The sequence below is a fragment of the Schistocerca americana genome, chromosome 11, assembly GCF_021461395.2.
Source record: "Schistocerca americana isolate TAMUIC-IGC-003095 chromosome 11, iqSchAmer2.1, whole genome shotgun sequence".
NCBI classification, from domain to species: domain Eukaryota; kingdom Metazoa; phylum Arthropoda; class Insecta; order Orthoptera; family Acrididae; genus Schistocerca; species Schistocerca americana.
In genome coordinates this window covers 196,714,579-196,740,268 of record NC_060129.1, presented here as the reverse complement: position 1 = coordinate 196,740,268, position 25,690 = coordinate 196,714,579, and the positions used below count along the sequence as shown (strand labels likewise).

Genomic DNA, 25,690 nt, shown 5'->3' with positions numbered 1-25,690 from the left:
TTTAAGTTACAGGTGTAACCCGTCCAATTCAGCAACTTTCACATGCTACGTCACATAAAATTGGTTGGCAGAGTGCACGTCATTTATATTAATTATGACACTATTACCGACAGGTGGCATCTGGTACATTTGTTACATTCCATTTGCACATACTGTATTCAGTAGATCTTTTTTATATTAAAAATATTTAATTAAAGTATGTAGATGTCAAAGCTAAAATCTGTACTTGTCAGGATTAAAAAACGGCACAACACCAAAGTGGCGGGAACCACGGAAGCAGACCGTAGAAGAAAACAAGTTCACACCAGCACCATAGATATATAAATCGCCCTATGCCTGTTAGATCGTATAAAAATGTTAATTTTACTGTTTTTTAATCCTGACAAGTACAGATTTTAGCTTTGACATCTACATATTTTAATTAAATATTTTTAATATAAAAAAGATCTACTGAATACAGTATGTGCAAATGGAATGTAACAAATGTACCAGACGCCACCTGTCGGTAATAGTGTCATAATTAATATAAATGACGTGCACTCTGCCAACCAATTTTATGTGACGTAGCATGTGAAAGTTGCTGAATTGGACGGGTTACTCCTGTAACTTAAATATCAGGTACGTTCTGGTACATTTGATGTTGATAAGATAGGATGAAAAAGATTTGCTTTCGTGAAATAGTAAATTAGTATAATTATTTTTACAGATCTGAAGATGGTTCTGAATGAACCGAAACCGGTCATATGAATAATTAAAAAAAAAAATAAAAAAAAAAAATTTGCAATCGAGACGGATTTAAAGTAACATAAAATCACTGATTGCTGTTATCCCATAAGACATTATGTCTGTTTTTCCTCCAGTATGTCTGTCACCCTCTCCCACTGACCAAACAAACCTGTGGTCCTCTCTGTATACATTCAATATCTCCTGTTAGATCTGTTTGGTAAGGGTCCCACACACTCGTGCAATATTCTAGAACTGGTTGCGTGAATGATTTGTAAGGAATCTCCTTTGTAGACTGATGTACATTCCCCAGTATTCTAACAATAAACCAAAGTCTACCACCTACTTTACCGACAATTGAGCCTGTGTGACCATCCGTTTCACATCCCCACAAAGTGTTAGACCCTGATATTTGTACAAGATGGCTGATTCCAACAGTGATTCATTGATGTTATGGTCATAGGATACTGTGTTTCTTCGTTTTTTGAAGTGCACGGTATTATGTTTCCAAATATTTAAAGCAATTTGCCAATCATTGCACCACTTCCAAATCTTATCAAGATCTGACTGAATATTTATGCACCATGTAGCAGAGATGCTGAGTCGCAGATACGTACAACAAAAAGATTTTCATACTCGAAGCTTTCAGCCAATGGCCTTTGTCAACACACACACACACACACACACACACACACACACACACACACACACACGTGCCAACGCAACCCACACACATGACTGCAGTCTCAGGCAACTGAAACCGCACTGCAAACAGCAGTACCAGTGTGTGAAGAAATAGGGAGAAAGAGATAAAATTAAATTAAATAAATACAAAAAATATTTATATTTACTTCTCTCTCTCTCTCTCTCTCTCTCTCTCTCTCTCTCTCTCTCTCTCTCTGTGAGACTGCAGTCGTGTGTGAGTTGCGTTGGCACGTGTGCGTGTGCGCGCACGCGCTCCAGCATGAGCGTATGTCTATTATTGACAGAGGCGATTGGCCTAAAGCTTTAAGTGTGAAAATCTTTCTTCTCCTACTTCTTCTTCTTCTTCTTCTTCTCTCTCTCTCTCTCTCTCTCTCTCTCTCTCTCTCTCTCTCTCTTTTCCTTCCTATCTGCGACTCAGCATCATCTCCACTATATGGTAAGTAGCAACTTTCCTTCTCATAACATTGTTACATTCCATCTTGGATTTTTCATTGTTTGAATATTTATGCAGCTTCTTTCAGACAGTACTTCATTACAGATAACTGCATTTTCTGTGAAAACTCTGAGGTTAGTATTAATATTGTCTGCAAGGTCATTAATACACAATAGGAACAGCAAGATCCCCAACACACTTCCCTGTGGCACACCCAAAGTTACTTCTACATATGATGATGACAACTCTCCGTCCAATATTACATGTTGCATCCTCCCTGCCAAAAAGTCCTTAATCCCGTCATTTATTTCTCTTGGTACCCCACGTGATAATACTTTTGAGAATAAGCTTAGGTGTGGTAGAGAGCCAGTGCTATTTGGAAATCAAGAAACACTGCATCTACCTGGTTGCCTCAGTCCAAAGCTTTCAGTATGCCATGTGAGAAAAGTGAGAGTTGGGTTTCAGATGACCGATGTTTCCAGAATCCGTGCTGGTTGGCACGGAGGAGGTCAGTCTCGTGGTGTGCAATGTATCTGAGAAAACAGCAGTCGACAACCTGTGGCAGAGCTTTTAATCACACTCACTTGGTTCACGGTGATTAAAGCTGAACTCTGCGAGCAAATGTGAGATGTAAAACTTTCAGTTTCAGCACTAAAAGATAACTGTAACGTCTTGCCTGGGGGTAGAGCACTTGCCCGCGATAGGCAAAGGTCCCGAGTTCGAGTCTCGGTCCGGCACACAGTTTTAATCTGCCAGGAAGTTTCATATCGGCCCACTCTCCACTGCAGAGTGAAAATCTCACTCTGGAAACGTCCCCCAGGCTGTGGCTAAACCATGTCTCCGCAATATCCTTTCTTTCAGGAGTGCTAGTTCTGCAAGGTTCGCAGGAGAGCTTCTGTAAAGTTTGGAAGGTAGGAGACGAGGTACTGGCAGATGTAAAGCTGTGAGGATGGGGCGTGAGTCGTGCTCGGGTAGCTCAGATGGTAGAGCACTTGCCCGCGAAAGGCAAAGGTCCCGAATTCGAGTCTCGGTCCGGCATACAGTTCTAATCTGCCAGGAAGTTTCAGTTTGTTTATTGCCATACACGTTCCACTTTCTTTATTCATGCTGATGCTTCACAAATAAAAGAAGCGAAACGCTTTATGGCAATAAACTGCCTTCAGTTACTTCCATGGACAGAACTCATCTCCACGAACCCAGAAAATTGTTTAAGAGAGTGTCGAAGAATAAGAAGATGCATAGAATGTGGTTTTAGCTCGCTCCTAGAGATCCACATGATGAAGCAGTCTACTTCCCCATATGATACATCAACAATTTGGTTCATAAAACCAAAATTTAAAAAATTGCCTTTTCGAGAGCTTGTGGCGAGTGCAGGTAGAGAAGTTCGTTGTAATTTATGATATGCATCTGATGAATCAAAATGTTTCATATATGGTGATATAATCTGAAAATATTGTGGCAGGGACCTTTCATTTGTGTCTACTGTTGTTCAGGATTCAATCGCAGATAAATACTTGTGACAAGCTAAAGTATAAAGATGACTGCTGCTAGTTTCATTCGCAGTAGTTTACTTTGTTCTGTTAGATTCCTGTCTGACCACACTCTCGGAAATCGCTACGTATTCTGAAAAAAAAAAAAATGGTGAATTATTTGTGACAAGAAAAAGTATAAATGTCGCTGTCAGTTGTTTCACGCAATTATTTCATCTTTCATTTCTTAAACATGTGGAAGTCACGAAATCAGAGATAGTCATTACTGAGAAAGCGCGCTCTTACATGTAAATTAGAATGAATATTTCGGGGAAATGCTTAACTTTGGTGATTAATGAAGTCTCAGAATGTGTTGCAAACACGAAGAGGAAAAAAAAAAATTATCGCATCCAGCAGTATACGATGATGGCAGTTCGTCGCCTCACCAACTTTGCTACAACAACTTGCACGCTGTTGGCACTTTTTTTTATGTAATTTCTTTCATGAGAGACGCAGACTGACTTTGTTGCCAAATGATGCAGGCGTAAGCCATAAATGAATGAAATTTTGGGAGATTTCCTCTGATCAGATTTCACAAAATTCCTTTGCATTGTTACTTAAAAAGTTTTAAATGCATTTTGATAAGTAAACCATTTGTGGAAAAAAGTACACGAAGTCACTAGTAATTGCAGCTAACACTCGTGTAATATACGTAATTGCACAAAATAACAGGTATTTTGAGAGAATATTGACCGAAAACATTTTTATTTATTTATTTATTTTTTATTTTATTATTAATATTTTTTTATCATTCACAGTAGCAACCAAACCTAACCAAAGGAAAATAGTATATTATGACAGGACACGTCCTGTGATGATTGTTTAGCAACACAATCATTAAATCCAAAGCTAAAACACTCAATATGTTTAAAGTAATAATAATGTAAACTATCAGTTTAATAAGTCATGGCTGCAAAATAGTAACACGAATTCTTTACAGACGAATGGAAAAACTAGTAGAAGCCGACCTCGGGGAGATCAGTTTGGATTCCGTAGAAATATAGGAACACATGAGGCAATATTGACCCTACGACTTATCTTAGAAGCTAGATTAAGGAAAGGCAAACCTACGTTCCTAGCATTTGTAGACTTAGCGAAAGCTTTTGACAATGTTGACTGGAATACTCTCTTTCAAATTCTGAAGGTAGCAGGGGTAAAATACAGGGAGCGAAAGGCTATTTACAACTTGTACAGAAACCAGATGGCAGTTATAAGAGTCGAGGGGTATGAAAGGGAAGCAGTGGTTGGGAAAGGAGTGAGACAGGGTTGTAGCCTCTCCCCGATGTTATTCAATCTGTATATTGAGCAAGCAGCGAAGGAAACAAAAGAAAAATTTGGTGTAAGTATTACAATCCATGGAGAAGAAATAAAAACTTTGAGGTTTGCCGATGACATTGTAATTCTGTCAGAGACAGCAAAGGACTTGCAAGAGCAGTTGAACGGAATGGATAGTGTCTTGAAAGGAGGATATAAGATGAACATCGACAAAAGCAAAACGAGGACAATGGAATGTACTTGAATTAAGTCGGGTGATGCTGAGGAAATTAGATTAGGAAATGAGGCACTTAAAGTAGTAAAGGAGTTTTGCTATTTGGGGAGCAAAATAACTGATGATGGTCGAAGTAGAGAGGATATAAAATGTAGACTGGCAATGGCAAGGAAATCGTTTCTGAAGAAGAGAAATTTGTTAACATCGAGTATAGATTTAAGTGTCAGGAAGTCGTTTCTGAAAGTATTTGTATGGAGTGTAGCCATGTATGCAAGTGAAACATGGACGATAAATAATTTGGACAAGAAGAGAATAGAAGCTTTCGAAATGTGGTGCTACAGAAGAATGCTGAAGATTAGATGGGTAGATCACATAACTAATGAGGCAGTATTGAATAGGATTGGGGAGAAGAGAAATTTGTGTCATAACTTGACTAGTGGAAGGGATGGGTTGGTAGGACATGTTCTGAGGCATCAAGGGATCACCAATTTAGTACTGGAGGGCAGCGTGGAGGGTAAAAATCGTAGAGGGAGACCAGAAGTGAATACACTAAGCAGGTTCAGAAGGATGTAGGCTGCAGTAGGTACTGGGAGATGAATAAGCTTGCACAGGATAGAGTAGCATGGAGAGCTACATCAAACCAGTCTCAGGACTAAAGACCACAACAACAACAACAACAACAACAACAACAACAACAACAACAACAATGTAATGGTGTGTGATGAGGGCCTCCTGTCGGGTAGACCGCTCACCTGGTGAAAGTCTTTTGATTTGACGCCAGTTCGGCGATTTGGGCATAAGTACTTAAAGTAACAAATTATAGGTGTAAATAAACCATAGCTAACTGAACGACAGGGCCATACCGAAATCCAAAACCTTTCAGTACAGTTGTCGAAAAATAGGAGGGAGGACCATTTGGTAACAGGTCTCAGAAACGTACTGAATAGGAAATTCGGATAAAGAATCGAAAATGATATCACTATGAAAGACATAGAATAGGTCCCCTGGCACACAATTTCTTGGGCATCAGGCACTTAGCGACAGTGGTTTGTTATCATTTAATGTGCTACCGTGTTGTTTGATTTTGCTATGGGAACTCATTAAACACAAAAATCTTTTCGATACCATTTTTATTTATTCGTTTTAAATTTCAACCTCATGTCAAACAAGATACACCTGAGGCTTAAATATATACAATTAGCTTCAGATTACGTGGTTTAATATGGGCCAAAGACTGCACAGGTAACTGACAAAGGAGGATAATCCAATATCTGGTATCGGACTACGCGGAGATTGAATGCCTACCAGAGAAAATGAACCTAGATGGCTGTTAGAGAGCAAAGTGTCGCTGCAGGGCCGCACTCGCTTGGCGAGTAAGCGACCCGTGTCACCACATCGATACATTGGCCAGTAGCATTTCATGCGGCTGGTACAAAAACAGCTACCCAGCGAATGATCGGCAAGTTCTTTAATCACATCCAGTATTGTTGGTTACTGTCAGCGAAGCGCTACGGACTATTCGATAATGACCTCGCTTGGCACTCTATTGTCTCTTGTTATCGGCCTGTCGACATTGCTGTGGTGAAGAGTTTTGCCGTGCACCTTGCTGTTGAAAGGTTACTTCAGGGTCATCCATCTCTGTGTCTCGTTCACCATCAGTCGGCCTCGTTTTGCTAGACTACCGTTCGGTATCGTGTTCTCTTTCGTACACAGCCCTACTGCCTGGGGGCTTCACCTGTTTCTCCCACGGATTCTGATGGTGCGTGTGCCAATATCCGGTTACTTGTGGAAACAGCACTGGCAAATGAGGAGAAAGGAAATTTTTCGATGGATGCTAAATTTGTTTACCTGCTGGAGCAACAGCAGCAGCTAATCTAACGGCAGCAGCTACAGAGAGACTTGTTACAAAAATCGCTTCAGCCTCGAGCAGACAAACTCTGAATGCATCGGTCCACTTTACTGCAGACCTCGGTACCCCCACCTTTCAACGTTGTTTCCACTTTCATTGTCACAATGGAGAACTGGGACACTTCTTTGCACCAAATGAAGCAACATATGATGGCTTTTCTAATCACAGTTGATTCATTACAGTTATCATTGTTTCTCTCGTGGACATCACCAGCCACTGCTCCAATAATTAGCACATCTGTCCGACTGTGTCTCATTCTCCTTTTGAGAGATACGCATTCTATTGGCCGGTGTCACATTTCATCCCTCGTGTTTGCGGCGATTCAGCTGTAACACCTCGAACGGGGGCACCGTGTGGTGGAACTGTCAGTGTTATGCAATCTAAATTACCTTCGTTTGTTCTCCTTTCCAAATGCTCACCTTTTAGTTTTTGTTCTCGTGGTCCACTGAGTCCGTACTGTGCCAGTGTGTGAAATTATTCTTCTTGTCTTTGTCTCCAGTGTTTCTCTGCTTCCAGATACTTAATGACGAACACGTCTTAAATGATAACCTTCTGTACGGTTTCAACTATTTACAATCATTGTGAAGACAGATCCAAATATCAGTAACTCATAATCTTACACACACCGATCAGTACATACGACGACATCGAACTCGAATTAAGATCTGAGACTTACACTCTTCATTTGTTTTAAGCATTTACATTCTAGTATGTCTTTTTTCTCTGAGGTGTTCACAAAAGGTTAGAGTGACATCGACAGAAGTATAAACGTCTGTGTCACACCTTGCCTCTGCTTTATTACAATACAGCATACGCAACATCTACAGAGGTCACAGGTTGGGATGTGCATAGTGGATTTTTTTCCATTTTATGAAATATCCATAAGACACGACCACATTTCACCAGCGTGAACGTCCTCAGTGGGTCATTCTCACAAATAATCCACATTACACTACATTAATTATTATTCCCAGAGGTATCACACGAAGGCCTCTGGGCTCGAGCCTCACCAGCACTAAAAAGCCCGGGCAGTCGTACCCCTCCTGGGTCGCTGACTTGAGATTTCTCAGACGCAAATCCAATTTCACTCGCACCAATCGAGACTGTGAGTCTCCGTCCGTGCTCTCCGGACGTGTGACGTCGCGATGCAGCCGGCACTCGATTCGGAGGTCCCCACAGCGGCGTCGAAACTGGATAACTCGTCGGAAAAAATCTCGCGTGTCACCTACCGGATCAGAATTGCGCAGGCTGCTAATGGAGAACTCGTGGCGAGGCACACGTTCCGACCCCCCACATCAGACAATAGCGATCCCCAAGTTGCGACACCGTTGTGATTCGTCAGTGTCCGCAGAGTGAGGTGGCACGTTGATTAGCACACTGGACTCACGTTCGGGAGGATGACAGTTCGAACCCCTGTCCTGCCACCCAATTTTAGGTTTCCAGTGAGTTCCGTAAATTGCTCCAGGCAATGCCGGAACGGTTCCTCAGAGGGCCCAGTCGATTTCCTTCCCGTCCCTGACACGATCTGAGCTCGTGCTCTGCCTCCTACGACACTGATGGTGACGGGACGTTAAACCGAGTCTTCGTCCCCTTTTCGCCGTTGTCTGACGTGTCTTTGGTGTCTGGGCCTCCGGTCGTCCCTCGTCGAGTCGTGGGAGATGCATCCTCCGTGCCTGCAGTGTATGTAAGGTCTTCCCCATTCGTCTCGTATAGGATGCCTAAAGAATGCTGCATTCTCGGAATGCTGTACGACAGTTCGAACAAATAACGTCGGTAGTTTTATTTCAATAAAGCAGATTGACAATACTTCACTTTGAAATAACGAGGGTGTTACAAGCGATTGGCGACATGCAAACGGAAATGTTCTCCCCTGTAGACACTGTCCAAACAAGCAACGGATATGGATCACTGATAACTGTTCTCGTGGCACTCTCTTCTAGGTCGTGCTAATGCTCTGTGAATACTGTCCACTGGCCGCAGCTCGTGGTCGTGCGGTAGCGTTCTCGCTTCCCGCGCCCAGGTTCCCGGGTTTGATTCCCGGCGGGGTCAGGGATTTCTCTGCCTCGTGATGCCTGGGTGTTGTGTGATGTCCTTAGGTCAGTTAGGTTTAAGTAGTTCTAAGTTCTAGGGGACTGATGACCTCAGATGTTAAGTCCCATAGTGCTCAGAGCCATTTGAACCAGTACTGTCCACCAATGTCCGGCAGAGGCTTGCAGGATCGGTAGCTAGATGCTCCTCCTATCACGGTGATGTCCTGATCGGCGCGCTATTGACAGACGTCGTTTCACCGCCTTCTCTTCTCTTCTCTTCTTTTCTCTTCTCTTGTATTGTTCATCTTCATTCCGGCACTTGTGATTACGCCAGAACAGTGTTTTTCTGTTCACTCCCGAGCAGACGATCCAGATCTCAGCGTCTCCTGTGTGCACAGTGACAAAAAGGGACACCTACATTTAGTGTGTCAAAACCGCACAACCCCTTCTACCTCCACACTAGGGTTGAACCGGGACACCGTTCGTGCGCTGCAGTTGTTAGCACTGGCAGGTGACCCCTTCACGTGGAAGTTGTTTCTCACACTTCTCAATTCTCACCGGGACATCCTTTTTTTCAGGTGGATACAGGGCCACTGACAGTTCTATGGTACATCAGGTGCTGTACGCCCGACTGGATTCGCCCGAATTCTCTCCGCCCTCGCAGTTTTTGGTGGCCTATAGAGACTGTTATCTTCCTCTTTGTTGGCAGTCCTCGATCACTGTGCTCTACTAAAGCATTACGCCGATCTTCACATTGCCGTTGACCACCCGTCTACATTTTTGGCCTCGACGCCTTTATGTAGTGTGGGTTCTCTATCTCGTGAAGTAAAGGTCCTATTGACAGCAGTGCCTTTCTGTGAACTGGACAGTCCTTGCACTGTTTTGCAGCTACACGTGAGCTGCAGTTGCCGAGTGCCTCAGAGTTTCAGGTGCACGTCACCCTTCGGCTGGACACTGCACCCCATTTTTGCCGTGCCAGATCAATTCCGCTTACCTTGAGTGCCGCTGTGAAGCAGGAGCTAGATCATCTCCGGGTTGCTGTGCTTATCGAGATGGTGAAACCGGCTGTTCGGGCTACTCCTAGTTGTCGGCAGGAAGCCTGAGGGTTCTCTCGGGTGTGTCAAGATTTAAAGGCTACAATTAATGCTCTTAACGTTCAGCACAGGGCAGGAGCATGTAGAGGAAATACAGCTCACGTTTAAAATGATAGTTGACCATGCACTGGAGAGCTATGTCTCCTATTATATAGGAAAGATCTTCCACGAAACTTCCTGGCACATTAAAACTGTGTGCCAGGCCGAGACTCGAACTCGGGACCTTTGCCTTTCGCGGGAAAGTGCTCTACAGTTTTAATCTGCCAGGAAGTTTCATATCAGCGCACACTCTGCTGCAGAGTGAAAATCTCATTCTGGAAACATCCTCCCAGGCTGTGGCTAAGCCATGTCTCCGCAATATCCTTTCTTTCAGGAGTGGCAGTTCTGCAAGCTTCGCAGGAGAGCTTCTGTAAAGTTTGGAAGGTAGGAGATGAGGTACTGGCAGAAGTAAAGCTGTGAGGAGGGGGGTGAGTCGTGCTTGGGTAGCTCAGTTGGTAGAGCACTTGCCCGCGAAAGGCAAAGGTCCCGAGATCGAGTCTCGATCAAGCACACAGTTTTAATCTGCCAGGAAGTTTCATATCGGTGCACACTCCGCTGCAGAGTGAAAATCTCATTCTGGGAAGATCCTCCATGTTATACAGTCACTGTAAAGAAACTTCTAAAGAAACAGACATTACTGCACAATATGTGTGAAACAAAGCGTAGGACTACAGATAGAGAGATGCTGAATGAAAAGCATTTTGCTGTCGAGAGAGTAGTGTGTGATGCCTCGAATGAAGACCGTAGCAGGATATTGTCGGGTAATCTTCTACAGAATCCAAAGAAATTCTGGTTGTATGTAAAGTCTGTTAATGGAACCAAAGTTAGTTTCAGTCCCTAGCTTATGAGACAGGAACTGAAACTGGCAATAGCAAAGCAAAGTTTGAAAAGCCTAACTCTGCTTTCAAGTGTTCCTTTACAAAGGAAAATCCAGCAGAATTGCCTCAATTTATTCCTCGTACCACTGAAAAGATCAATGAAATAAGTGTCAGAGGTGTTGAGCAACAGCTGAAATTGTTAAAACTGAACAAAGCTGAAGGACCTGATGGAATCCGTTTCAGTTTCTGTGCTGAATTTGTGGCTGAATTAGCCCCTCTTATAACTAATGGTCGCATAGGTTCAGTCGTGGGTAAAGCTGATCGTAGACTTAAGTTTAATGCCCCTATTACACGATGCGCCTAATTCGTTTGCCTATGCACCAGCACCCCAAGCGGGCGTATCGCATATACCTATTTCAGCATCCACACGGGATATACCTGGAGCACGTGCGCAATAGATGTAATAATGCACGAAACTCAAACAGAACTGTCTGACCTCTTGTAAAGTCGGTCGTTCTACCCCGTGAAATGCAAGGTACGCTGTGTTCCATATTGGAACATCATTCGTTCTAAATATTTGTGAACTTGAGGTTCCTATGTAATAAAAAAATTGTTTTTATCATTATTTATTAAGTGATTGTTATTCTCTTATGTAGGTTACTACTGTTCTGAATTGCAGACTCAACAGTTTTATATTAAGACACTTGGTTACACGGGTATAAGTATATATAAATTTATCTAAAAACAAAGATGATGTGACTTACCAAACGAAAGCATTGGCAGGTCGATAGACACACAAACATACACACAAAATTCAAGCTTTCGCAACAAACTGTTGCCTCATCAGGAAAGAGGGAAGGCGAGGGAAAGACGAAAGGATGTGGGTTTTAAGGGAGAGGGTGAGGAGTCATTCCAATCCCGGGAGCGGAAAGACTTACCTTAGGGGGAAAAAAGGACGCGCGCACACACACACACACACACACACGCATCCATCCACACATATACAGACACAAGCAGACATATTTAAAGACAAAGAGTTTGGGCAGAGATGTCAGTCGAGGCGGAAGTGCAGAGGCAAAGATGTTGTTGAATGACAGGTGAGGTATGAGCGGCGGTAACTTGAAATTAGCGGAGATTGAGGCCTGGCGGATAACGGGAAGAGAGGATATACTGAAGGGCAAGTTCCCATCTCCGGAGTTCGGATAGGTTGGTGTTGGTGGGAAGTATCCAGATAACCCGGACGGTGTAACACTGTGCCAAGATGTGCTGGCTGTGCACCAAGGCATGTTTAGCCACAGGGTGATCCTCATTACCGACAAACACTGTCTGCCTGTGTCCATTCATGCGAATGGACAGTTTGTTGCTGGTCATTCCCACATAGAATGCGTCACAGTGTAGGCAGGTCAGTTGGTAAAGTACGTGGGTGCTTTCACACGTGGCTCTGCCTTTGATCGTGTACACCTTCCGGGTTACAGGACTGGAGTAGGTGGTGGTGGGAGGGTGCACGGGACAGGTTTTACACCGGGGGCGGTTACAAGGGTAGGAGCCGGAGGGTAGGGAAGGTGGTTTGGGGATTTCATAGGGATGAACTAAGAGGCTACAAAGGTTAGGTGGACGGCGGAAAGACACTCTTGGTGGAGTGGGGAGGATTTCGTGAAGGATGGATCTCATTTCAGGGCAGGATTTGAGGAAGTCGTATCCCTGCTGGAGAGCCACATTCAGAGTCTGATCCAGTCCCGGAAAGTATCTTGTCACAAGTGGGGCACTTTTGTGGTTCTTCTGTGGGAGGTTCTGGGTTTGAGGGGGTGAGGAAGTGGATCTGGTTATTTGCTTCTGTACCAGGTCGGGAGGGTAGTTGCGGGATGCGAAAGCTGTTTTCAGGTTGTCGGTGTAATGGTTCAGAGATTCCGGACTGGAGCAGATTCGTTTGCCACGAAGACCTAGGCTGTAGGGAAGGGACCGTTTGATGTGGAATGGGTGGCAGCTGTCATAATGGAGGTACTGTTGCTTGTTGGTGGGTTTGATGTGGACGGATGTGTGAAGCTGGCCATTGGACAGATGGAGGTCAACGTCAAGGAAAGTGGCATGGGATTTGGAGTATATATTTTTCCTATGTGGAATGTTTCTCTCTATTATATATATAAATTTACATGTATTCACCAGTTTGCACATTGAGGACGCACTTATTTTTGGAGCTATTGCTCAGGCAGGCAGTGGCAGTAAATCTTCAGATTAAGGCATGACGAAAACGAAAAGCCAGACATTGTTGAGTTCGGCCCTGGGAGGAAAGAGGCAACGAAGGTAGGGGATTATATTCACTGCTTATGAAAAAACTGAGGCCTGAAGATCCACAAGAATTCCGGAACTTCTTGAGGATGGACGTGGCCTGTTTCGAGAAGCTGTTGTTTATGATAGAAGACGGATTTAGCAAGTGCTACACAGTCATGAGGGATGCTATCTGTCATTCTCTAAAATAGTAATTAAATCATATGTTTATATGTTTTGTGATCATACCCGCCTAAATCACTGATAAAAAACTGGTAAACACTCTGTTACGTTGCGGGCCGGTTGTAACGTTACATTTCCTGTCGAATGGGGAATCTTTTAAGAGTCTTGCTTTTAGCCAGAGAATAGCACAGCCCACCATTTCAAAAGTTGTTGTGGATGCATGCACTGCAATTTGCCCCGCTCGAAAGGACCAATACTTACAGGTGTATTTTTACAAGTTTTGAGTGTGCGGTGTATAAGTACTACTGAAAGTTTTTCAGTCCTCGTGTGGCGCATCGGGTGAAACTGCACGGACTTATTCGCCAATCACTGCCAGTTTCTCTTTTCGGACATGCTGAAATAAACAAGAAATCCAATCAAAAGAAACACGAACTTTCGTAACCTAAGGCATTACGATACAAACTGAATATCACAGTGTGGCGTCATATGTGTATTACTCAGGAAGATAAGATTGCCGACGTATCGTATTATGACACAGCAGGTCACACGTACACCTTTCGTCGCTGTACGCCCGAATTGAGACACTTGACGCCTCTTTGCTCTGTTTCATTTCTAGAATACGAAGTAATCAATAGAAATAATGCTTTCACAAACAGCAAGTAGGAAAGAAAGTCTACTAGCAAAAAAGCTTTTTCCCTGAATTTACAAAAACTTACATACTGAAAAAAAAACTTGGAAAATCCCCAACATTAAAATCTAAAATGAGCTACTAGCCCTGAAGCAGTAAGCAAATAACGAGCAGAAAACACTGCGGTGAACCCATCTGCGCGTGCGCGAGTTATTGCAGCCTAGTGCGCGTGTGCGAATTGACGGCAGTTTAGAACTGCTCTCTATTCTGGCGCGTGGATAATGTGTCTGCTAATTTTTGTAGTTTCACCCATTCTAGCACTAGACGGCTGTCGTGCTAGACCAGTACCGTTCACAGCAGATTGTCGTGTAATACCCGCTTAATGGTAGAATATGGGGGGAGTGCAGTCCGTCTAGGAAGGAGATTGCTCACAAATCGCTCGTGCGACAGGTTCTAGAATATTGCTAGACTGTGTGGGACGTGTACCAAACGGGGCTAACAGGAGATGTTGAACATATGCAGGGAAGGAATCCTCACAGGTTTGTTTAACTCGTGAGAGAGTGTCGCAGAGATACTGAAGGAACTGAACTGAAAGACTTTTGAAGATGGACATAAACTATCCTGAGAAAGTCTGTTAATAATGTTTCAAGAACTGACATACAAACTGACAGAGACTTAGCAACAACAAGAAATTTGATAAAGGGTGACCACGGTTTTTCGACGATGCATTTTAGAAGCTGCAACATTATTGAACTGTCGAGTGCTAAAAGGTGATCGGCAATGTATTCCTCCTGGCGATGTTCGACAGTATGCTTCCAGTTCTCATCAATAGACACCGATAACACAGTAGGGAACCGTCTTAGAAGAAAACCTAGATCAGTTTCTTTTGCCATTAGCAATAATTGAATTGAAATTTGACACTCTACACGCTACAAAGACGAGTGCCACATTTACCTGAAGATGAAGAGGGAAACAGAAAAATATTTTAGAATACAGTGAAACCTCTATATAACGTTTTTCAAGGGACCACAAATTCTGAACACTGTATACAGGAAAACACTATAAAGAGGAAGACTTCCAAATAATAATTATAGGGCATTACTGAAGATCGGGATACCACTAATCAGCTTTGACAAATGGTGCCATAGATGACATTTTAAACTTTCACAACACTGTAATACGATATTACCGCCACGACAATTTTCCCCACGAAAAGTAAATGTCTTATCCGGGATCAAATTGAAAAACGTGCCTGTTTCGTCAGCGTTATAAATGTCGAGCAGTTTGTAGCCGTGTATCATATTAGGGACGGAGTGCATCCACTGAGCTACAGTTTGTTCGTCCACACTTTTACTTTCTCCACATTCCGCTTTGTATACAACACCGTGATGCTGTCAAAATGTATCAATCCATCCACTGGACGGCTTAAAACTTTCCATTCCTAACAGCAGTGTTATTTGAAGCACCTTCTCCTTCAAAATAGTTCCGTTTGCAGCACACACCTGCTGATACCAAGTTAATAAAACTTCCCCCATTTCATCGTAAGTTGACGGTTCCGAAAGCATACATTTAGAATTTCCACATTTCTCAAACCCTTTCATTATCGACGATCTGTTTTTCGTAATAGTGTTGAGCGTCGAGGGGGCCAGTTCAAATTGATTCGCTAGCTCTATGCGACTCACACCGGGAGATGTCTCCACTTTTTTAATAACAGAAACCGTCTCCTCCAGAGAAATGTTGTTCTACTTTTCACTCGTGTCCACTGATGAAAGCTTAAAAAAAAAAGTTATATCGAAGACACACACTCACTAGATACACGAACTGTTTGCTGCTCAGCTCACACAACACGCTACGAATACAAAGCATCGACTGAAATTGCACCAAAAAGATTGCAAGCAGAATGTGCGTCACATGTCACATGACTGGGTTCTGCCACTCACATATAAAACACGCTGAATGCGGGCTTCCCGAGCCGGTGCAAATCGTGAATCCACAGAATGGAAAGTGATGCATCTACATTCAGTCACTTAAACATTGTAAAGAGGTAAATAATTGACCAGGGTTCCAAAAATATGAGCGTTACACGGAGAAAATTGTAATATAGAGGAAACGCAGGAAAACATTATATGGAGGAACATTATAAAGAGGTTTCACTGTATCTGAATGGGTGCATTCATTGTCTTCTGGTGGTGAAACTTGATCCGTAGTGTATTCAAAATGAAAATATTCTTCCTAATTTTAACATAATGCTTTCCATTCTACCTCTACCTCTACATCTACAACTACATTTGTATCCCACAAGCGGCAAGCGACCGTGCAGCACGTGGCGGAGAGTACCCCTTACCACTAACCAGTCATTTCCTTTCCTGTTTCACTCGCAAATTGAACGAGGGAGAAACGACGATCTATATACCTCCGTACGAGTCCAAATTTTTGATATTTTACCTTCTCGGTCCTTACACGCAATGTATGTCGTCGGCAGTAGGATTGTTCGGCAGCCAGCTTTAAATAGTGGTTCTCTAAATTTTCTCAGTAGTTTTCCTCGAAAAGAATGTCGCCTTTACTTCGGGGATTCCCATTCGAGTTCCCGAAGCATCTCCGTAACACGTGTCGTTTGAACCTACTGGTAGCAGATCTAGCTAAATGGTTCTGAGCACTATGGGACCTAACATCTGAGGTCATCAGTCCCCTAGAACTTAGAGCTACTTAAACCTAACTAACCTAAGGACATCACACACATCCACGCCCGAGGCAGGATTTGAACCTGCGACTTTAGCAGCAGCGCGGTTCCGGACTGAAGCGCCTGGAACCGCTCGGCCACTGCAGCTGGCCAGATCTAGCAACTCACTTTTGAATTGCTTCCACGTCTTCCTTCAATCCGACACGGTACAGATCCCAAACACTCGAGCAGTACACCAGAATAGGTTGTACTAGCATCCTGTGTGCGGTCTCCTTTACAGATGAGCCACACTTCTTTAAAATTCTCCCAATAAATCAAAGCTGACCGTTCGCCTTCCCTACCACAGTTCTCACACACTCGTTCCATTTCGTACCACTCTGCACCGTTACTGCCAGATATTTGCACAACTTGACTGTGTTGAGCAGTACACTACTGATGCAGTATCTGAACATTACGGGTTTGTTTTTCCCCCTCACTCACATTAACATGCGTTTTTCACATTTAGCGCTAGCTGCTATTCGTTACAACTAGAAACTTCGTCCGAGTCATCTTACGTCCTCCTACAGTCCCTCAGCTTCGACATCATCTTGTAGACCACAGCTTCAACAAACGGCCACAGATTGCTGTCCACTCTGTCTGCTAAATCATTTATTTATATAACTTTTTCCCGTACGTGTGACGTTCACCTGCTTTATTTCGTCGTCTATTGCCCTCGGTGTCAACGTACTGCATTGCTGTACTGGCTTAAAAATGGAGTGTGACGTTCAGAACTGACTACTTTAAATGATGTAGCCGACAGGTGCACAGTTCTTTACTTTCGCTGCTTACAACCCCCCCCCCTCCCCCCCCCCCTTCCCCCCCCCCCCCCCCCCCCCCCCCCCCCAATAATACACAGTTATATGGCCAGTGGACTATTGTTTAACTTTCAATAAGCAGGCGAACGTCCACATACTGCTACAATAACCACACAGTTCACAATCTTTAAAATAAATTTAACAGACGTTGTCATTGTTTTAACACACAACCTATTTTTTTTTACAGTAATTTCTCGGTTAAGTTGATGCATTGTTGTTGTTCTAACCGACCCCAGTTTCTTGTCTGAAACTCGGCCGTGGACTGACTGTCTCTAGCCCAAAAATTGGGCCTTTATATATCCTCACAATAATAGGCATTGAAACTACACATTGTTTGATGTTTAATGTACAAAAATTACAATTAAAACTTAACTCATTAAATTAACTGAATACATGGAAAAATTGTCTTTTTAACAGTTTCTTCTACTACGAGGGTTAAGCCAAATTATTTGTTTAAATGATGAGATTAACACACAGTTACGCAAACAATACTTTTGACGAAACTGAAAATTACTTTGGAATTAATTTGCTATCACGTTTTCGAATAGATCCAACTAGATCCTTTAAGAATACTATTAGTTGTTCCTCCAAATGTTTATAATTAGTGCAGAAATTATATTTGTTTGTACATCAACAATAGAATTTAAGCTACGAAACAATTACTGATTCCACCCTACAACAGAAGATACTAACTAGGAATAGTCTTAAATATATTATAAAATCAGTTACATACATAAAAATGAGCACAAAGTTAGATTTGGTGTTATATTCTTTAAAACTGAGGACCAACCTTTCTCTAGAACTAAAGAAGCCTCGGACAAGCGCCGTCATGGTCGGGGATGACGCTTGAACCCTATATGCCCGCACACAATGGTACCGACACTGCTAGCTAACTGGAAAATGATTTAAATCCAAATAGAGGTGTTTTGCAGGATATGCTTCCTAGAAGGAAAACAAAGACAGAGGATGAGATGGTCAGATGAAGTTAACAGACACCTCATGTTCTGTTACTACCAAGCAACGAATTTGGGAACCAACACAACTGGATACAGATCACAAGTATACACAACATTTATTACCAGATACCCAGAATTAAAATTTTTAACATAACGACGACTAGCTGATCAGATCCGTGTAATAATCAAAAATAACAGGATACCCCAGTCAGAATTAGGAAACATCAAACAACAAGTACAACAAATACTGGAACAAAATAATGTGCAATCAGAAGAAGAAGAAAATACAGTAATGGACTCAAACATCCCAGAGCAAACAAACAAAGAACAACACACATCAGTTAAACAATCAGAGGAAAATGAAATCTTAAGACAGCCACCAGAACAAGCACAAATAGAACACGAAGTGACACACATGTTGGATATAGAAGAAAAATTTCAGCTGACATATATAGAATACAAAGACACAAATACAGACATTAGACCATTCTTGCATAGACCCCCAAATAACCCACAAGTCGAAACAACAATAACAGCTATCAACACAATCATACACAACAAAATAAATGAAAACACAACTATGGAAGAGTTACAACTACTGGTTTATATAGGAGCACTCACTACACTAAATATACACACTAGGCAGAGATCAGAACCAACCAACACACAGAAGAAACCCACAAAACCAGCATGGCAACACAAGCTACAGATCAGAATAGAAAAACTGAGAAAAGACATCGGACAGCTAACACAATTTATAAGAAATGAAATGTCAGAAAAAAACGAAAAAGGTTAGGTAAAATCTCACAACAAGAAGCGATAGAGCAATCAAATGAAAAGAAGCAGAAATTACAAGCATTGGCCAAACGACTTAGAAGATGCAAAAAAAGTGAAAATAGAAGGAAACAAAACCCAACATTCAACACAAACCAAAAGAAATTTTACCAGACAATAGATAACACACACATTAAAATAGACAATCCACCAAACACAACAGGCATGGAACACTTTTGGAGCAGAGCAACATATGGTCAAACCCAGTACAACATAACAGGCATGCACGGTGGATACAAGCAGAAACACACACATACAAGATGATACCACAAATGCATGAAGTGATAATTTTGCAACATGAAGTCACCCAAGCAATTAATTCTACTCACAATTGGAAAGCCCCTGGAAAAGATAAAATAGCAAATTTCTGGTTAAAGAAGTTCACCTCAACACATTCACATCCAACTACATTGCAGACCCATGCACATTCCCTGATACACTTACACATGGAATAACTTATCAGAAACCTAAAGATCAAGCAGACACAGCAAACCCAGCTAAATATCGCCCCATAACATGCCTACCAACAATCTACAAAATATTAACTTCAGTCATTACACAGAAATTAATGACACATACAACACATAACAAAATTATAAATGAAGAACAAAAAGGCTGCTGCAAAGGAGCACGAGGATGTAAAGAGCAACTGATAATAGATGCAGAGGTGACATATCAAGCTAAAACTAAACAAAGGTCGCTACACTACGCATACATTGATTACCAAAAAGCTTTTGATAGTGTACCCCACTCATGGTTACTACAGATATTGGAAATACACTAAGTAGATCCTAAATTGATACAGTTCCTAAACATAGTAATGAAAAACTGGAAAACCACACTTAATATCCAAATAAATTTAAATAATATCACATCACAGCCAATACAGATTAAGCGTCGAATATGCTAGGGAGACTCATTAAGTCCTTTCGGGTTCTGCCTTGCTCTGAACTCACTATCCAACATGCTAAATAATACAAATTATGGATACAATATTACTGGAACATACCCACACAAAATCACACATTTGCTATACATGGATGATCTAAAACTACTGGCAACAACCAATCAACAACTCAACCAATTACTAAAGATAACAAAAGTATTAAGCAATGATATAAATATGGCTTTTGGAACAGACAAATGTAAGAAAAATAGCATAGTCAAGGGAAAACACACTAAACAAGAAGATTACATATTGCATAACCACAGCGACTGCACAGAAGCGATGGAAAAAACAGATGCCTATAAATATCTAGGATACAGACAAAAAATAGGAATTGATAATACAAATATTAAAGAAGAACTAAAAGAAAAATATAGACAAAGACTAACAAAAATACTGCAGACAGCATTGACAGCAAGAAACAAGACAAAAGCTATAAATACTTATGCTATACCAATATTGACCTACTCATTTGGAGTAGTGAAATGGAGTAACACAGGCCTAGAAGCACTCAATACACTTACACGATCACAATGCCACAAATATAGAATACATCACATACAGTCAGCAACAGAAAGATTCACATTAAGCAGAAAGGAAGGAGGAAGGGGATTCATCGACATAAAAAACCTACATTATGGACAGGTAGACAATTTAAGAAAATTCTTTCTAGAACGAGCAGAACCTAGCAAAATACACAAAGCAATCACTCATATAAATACATCGGCTACACGATTGCAATTTCATAACCACTTCTACAACCCTTTAGATCACATAACATCAACAGATACGAAGAAAGTAAATTGGAAAAAGAAAACACTACATGGCAAGCACCCGTATCATCTAACACAGCCACACATTGATCAAGACGCATCCGACACGTGGCTAAGAAAAGGCAATATATACAGTGAGACGGAAGGATTCACGATTGCAATACAGGATCAAACAATAAACACCAGATATTACAGCAAGCATATTATTAAAGATCCCAATACCACAACAGATAAATGCAGACTTTGCAAACAACAAATAGAAACAGTAGATCACATCACAGGCGGATGTACAATACTAGCAAATACAGAATACCCCAGAAGACATGACAATGTAGCAAAAATAATACATCAGCAACTTGCCATACAACATAAACTAATAAACCAACACGTTCCCACATACAAGTATGCACCACAAAATCTACTGGAGAATGATGAATACAAATTATACTGGAACAGAACCATTATAACAGATAAAACAACGCCACATAACAAACCTGACATCATACTCACCAATAAAAAGAAGAAATTAACACAACTAATCGAAATATCCATACCCAATACAACAAATATACTAAAGAAAACAGGAGAAAAAATTGAAAAATACATCCAACTGGCTGAGGAAGTCAAGGACATGTGGCATCAGGATAAAGTTGACATTATACCAATTGTACTATCAACTACAGGAGTCATACCACACAATATCCACCAGTACATCAATGCAATACAGCTACATCCAAACGTATATATACAACTACAGAAATCGGTAATTATTGATACATGTTCAATTACCCGAAAGTTCCTAAATACAATATAACATATACCGTGCAGTTAAAAGGAAGTCACGCTTGATGAAGGTCCGCATCACTTTCCATTTTTGACCAGGCATAACATCTGAGAAAAGAAAGAAAGAATAATAATAATAAAAACAGCCATTGTTCCTTACTAAGATGTTCTTTGATAGAGTGTTAAGTCAGAAATCTGTTGTATTATATGAGACTCCTTCTGCTGCAGATCAGTGTGAAGCAGTACCTTAAAAACTTTAGTGTAATAAATATACAAACTAGTAATTGTGTGTCCTGCAGGAGCTGTAAATATGATAGCTCTGTGCAAATTAAACAAACAAATAAAAAGTAACAGCACTCACTGTTCGTGTCCCAGGTTCAAGCTGCAGAGCACTCGCAAACTGCACATGGTGAGCGCACACCTGAACGTGATCATGGCCTCGAAGTCGAAGCAGGCGGAGCCCGGTGACAACCCGGACCGCCTGTCCGGCAGTGAAGACTCGGATCGAGGTGAGTGTGTCTCCTGCGCTCCTTCTTGCCTTTTGTTTTGTCGCTCGTGTCACCAAACGTAGTGGTCGATTTGATGCAGCTCTCCCTTCCTGTCACTTCTGTTAGCCTCTTCGTTTTTTAGGTTAACCGGTGCCACATAAACCACTGATCTGATCTGCCCCTGTAGTTCCTTCCATCTGCCATCCTCACAGCGACAGTTTTCTGTGGTGGCTCGTGTCCCTATACGTACTCCTCAATTTTCTCTTTTTAATGTTCCGTGCCTCAGACTGTAAAAATTGGACAATTACAGGCTTGCTTTGTCATCTATCTGTCTCTGCGTCTGTCTTTCTGTTTGTCTGACTGTTAACAACCCTTTTTTTCTCAGGAACGGGTAGACGTATCGAGGGGTAGACGTATCGAGTTCAGATTTATGTCACGTAGAAAACTCTGTGGTCCTTTGGCAGAGTAAAACTTTTAAGCTCCTAAGTCACTTCAATCAAAAGATACAGCTATTTATGCCACATATTTTGATACTCAAAAAAAAAAAAAACTCATCGGAACTGTATAGGGCACTTCCTATCGACCTAGAATCGTGAAATTTGGTGAGGAGTACAGTTTCACAGTACAAGTAAAGCAAAAAAAATTCGAAAATTGTTAATTTGTAGTTAAATAACACAAAAAAACTTCCTCATTTTTCATCTACATCTTTGCGCTGCAAACCTCTGTGAATGGTATGACAGAGAGTATGTTCGATTGTACCAGTTGCTAGGGTTTCTTTCCGTCCCATTCACATATAAAGCATGGGAAGAATGACTGATTCAGTGCCTCTGCACGTGGCCCCTATGTGAGCAATACCCAGGGAGTCGTCGTATATTCCTAGAATCATCATGTAACGCTGGTTCTTGAAACATTATTGGTAACCTTTCTTGGGATGCTTCACATTTCTCTTGAAGAGTCTTCCAGTTCAGCTTCTTCAGCATTTCTCTGATAATTTGTGCTCCGTTCTCTATATACACTATGTCAGCAAAAGTATCCGGACGAAAATGACTTAAAAGTTCACGGTGCCCTCCATCGGTAATGCTGGAATTCAATATAGTATTGGCCCACCGTCAGCATTGAAGACAGCATCCACTCTCGCAAGCATACGTTCAGTCAGGTGCTGGAAGGTTTCGTGTGGAATGGCAGCCCATTCTTCACGGAGTGCTGCACTGAGGAGAGGTGTTGATTTCAGTTGGTGAGGCCTGGTGCAAAATCGCCATTCCGAAACATCCCAAAGGTGTTCTATAGGATTCATGTCAGGACTCTGTGCAGGCCAGTCCATTACAGGGATGTTATTGCCGTGTAACCACTCCGCCACAGGCCGTGCATTATGAACAGGTGCTCGATCGTGTCGAAAGATGCAATCGCCATCCCCGAATGGTTCTTCAACAGTGGGAACCGAGAATGTGCTCTAAACATCAATGTAGGCCTGTGCTGTGATAGTGGCACCACACACGCTGGCAGATGACGTTCACCGGGCATTCGCCATACCCACACCCTGCCATCGGATCGCCACATTGTGTACCGTGATTTGTCACGCCACACAACATTTTTCTACTGTTCAATCGACCAATATTTACGCTCCTTAAACCGAGCGAGGCATCGTTTGGCATTTAATGACGTGATCTGTGTCTTATGAGAAGCCGCTCGACTATGAAATCAAAGTTTCCTCACCTCCTGCCTGTCATATTACTTGCACTGGATCCTGATGCAGTTTGGAATTGCTGTGTGATGGTCTGGATAGATGTCTGCCTGTTACACTTTATGACCCTCTTCAATTGTCGGCGGTCTTCGTCAGTCAACAGACGAGATCGTCCTGTACGTTTTTGTGCTGTACGTTCCCTTCACGTTTCCACTTCACTATCACATTGGAAACTGTGGACCTAGTGATGTCTAGGAGTGTGGAAATCTTGCGTATAGAAGTAGGACGCAAGTGACACCCAATCACCTGACCACGCTGTAAGTCCGTGAGTTCTGGCACGCCAATTCTGCTCTGTCACAATGTCTGATGACTACTGAGGTCGCTGATATGCAGTACCTGGCAGTGGGTGGCAGCACAATGTATCTAATATGAGAAATGTATGTTTTTGGAGGTGTCCAGATACTTTTGATTGCATAGTGTACATTCAATATTCCCTGTGAGTCCTATTTGGTCCCACACTCTTGAGAGATATTCTAGAATGGGTTGCACAAGTGATTTCTAAGCGATATCCTTTGTAGACTGATTGCACTTTCCCAGTATTCTCCCAATAAATAAAATTCTATCACCTTCTTTATAAAAGACTGGATCTATGTGACCATTCCATTTCATATCCCTACAAGGTACACCCAGGTATTTGTACAAATTGGCAAGTTCTGACTGTGATCATTCTATTATATTCATGGGATACTACATTTTTCATTTCGTGCCGTGCATAATTTTACATTTTTGAACCTTTGATGCAAGTTGCCAATGTTTGGATCACTTTCAAATTTTATCAAGATCTGACTGAATATTTAGGCAGCTTCTTTCAGACAGTAATTCACCATACATATCTGCATCATCTGCAAAAAGTCTCAGGTTCCTATTAATATTGTGTGCAAGGTCATTAATATTCAGCAGGAACTACTACTACTTTCCGAACACGCTTCCCTGGGGAACACTGGAGTTACTTCTACATCTGATAACTCTCCATCCAAGATAACATGTTGTGTCCTCCCTACCAAAAAGCCTACAGTCGAGTCACAAAATTCTCTCAATACCCCATACGATCACACTTTCGACAATACGTTTAGGTGTCAGATGCTTTCTGGAAATTTAAAAAAATGCATCTATGTGACTGCTTCGAACTAAAGCTTTCAATATGTCATGTGAGAAAGGTGAGAGTCGGGTTTCACGTGATAAATGTTTTCAGAATTCGTGCTGACTGACATTGTGGAGATGATTCTGTTCAAGATACCTCATTATACTTGAGCTTAGAATATGTTCTAAGATTCTACAACAAATTGTTGTCAAGCATAATGAACGTTAGTTCTGTGGATCACTTCTACTACCCTTCTTGTAGTTGGGTGTGACCTGTGTCTTTTTCCGAGGACTTTTTGTTCGAAGGATCTATGATAGATTATAGTTGGAAGAGGGGCTATTTCAGCTGCAAATTCAGTATAGAATCTGACAGGGATTCTGTCGGGTCCTGGAGCTCTGTTCAGTTTTAACAATGGCAGCTGTTTCTCAACACCTCTGATACCTACACTTTAGTCACTGATCTTTCCAGTGATAGAAATAGTAAATTGAGGGAATTTTCCTGGGTTTTCCATTGTAAAGGAACTTTTGAAAACAGATTTCAGCTTTTCAGCTTTTGCTTTGCTACAATTAATTTCAGTTCCTGTCTCATTCGCTAGGGACTGGACACTAACTTTGGTGCCACTAACAACCACTCATTACAACCAGAATTTCTTTGGGTTTTATGGGAAATCATTTGACAATATTCTGCTTTGTCAATCATTGAAGGCAAC

General features: G+C 41.9%; 1 protein-coding gene across 3 annotated transcripts in view; it reads left to right on the top strand.

Annotated features, from left to right (window-relative positions):
* LOC124553956 overlaps window positions 1-25,690 on the top strand; it is a 241,926-nt gene that overhangs the window by 73,202 nt on the left and 143,034 nt on the right. For all 3 annotated transcript variants that reach the window (XM_047127970.1, XM_047127971.1, XM_047127969.1), the window contains one exon: window positions 22,047-22,180. In XM_047127970.1, the coding sequence (XP_046983926.1) occupies window positions 22,047-22,180 (134 nt within the window). The remainder of the gene's footprint in view (window positions 1-22,046; window positions 22,181-25,690) is intronic.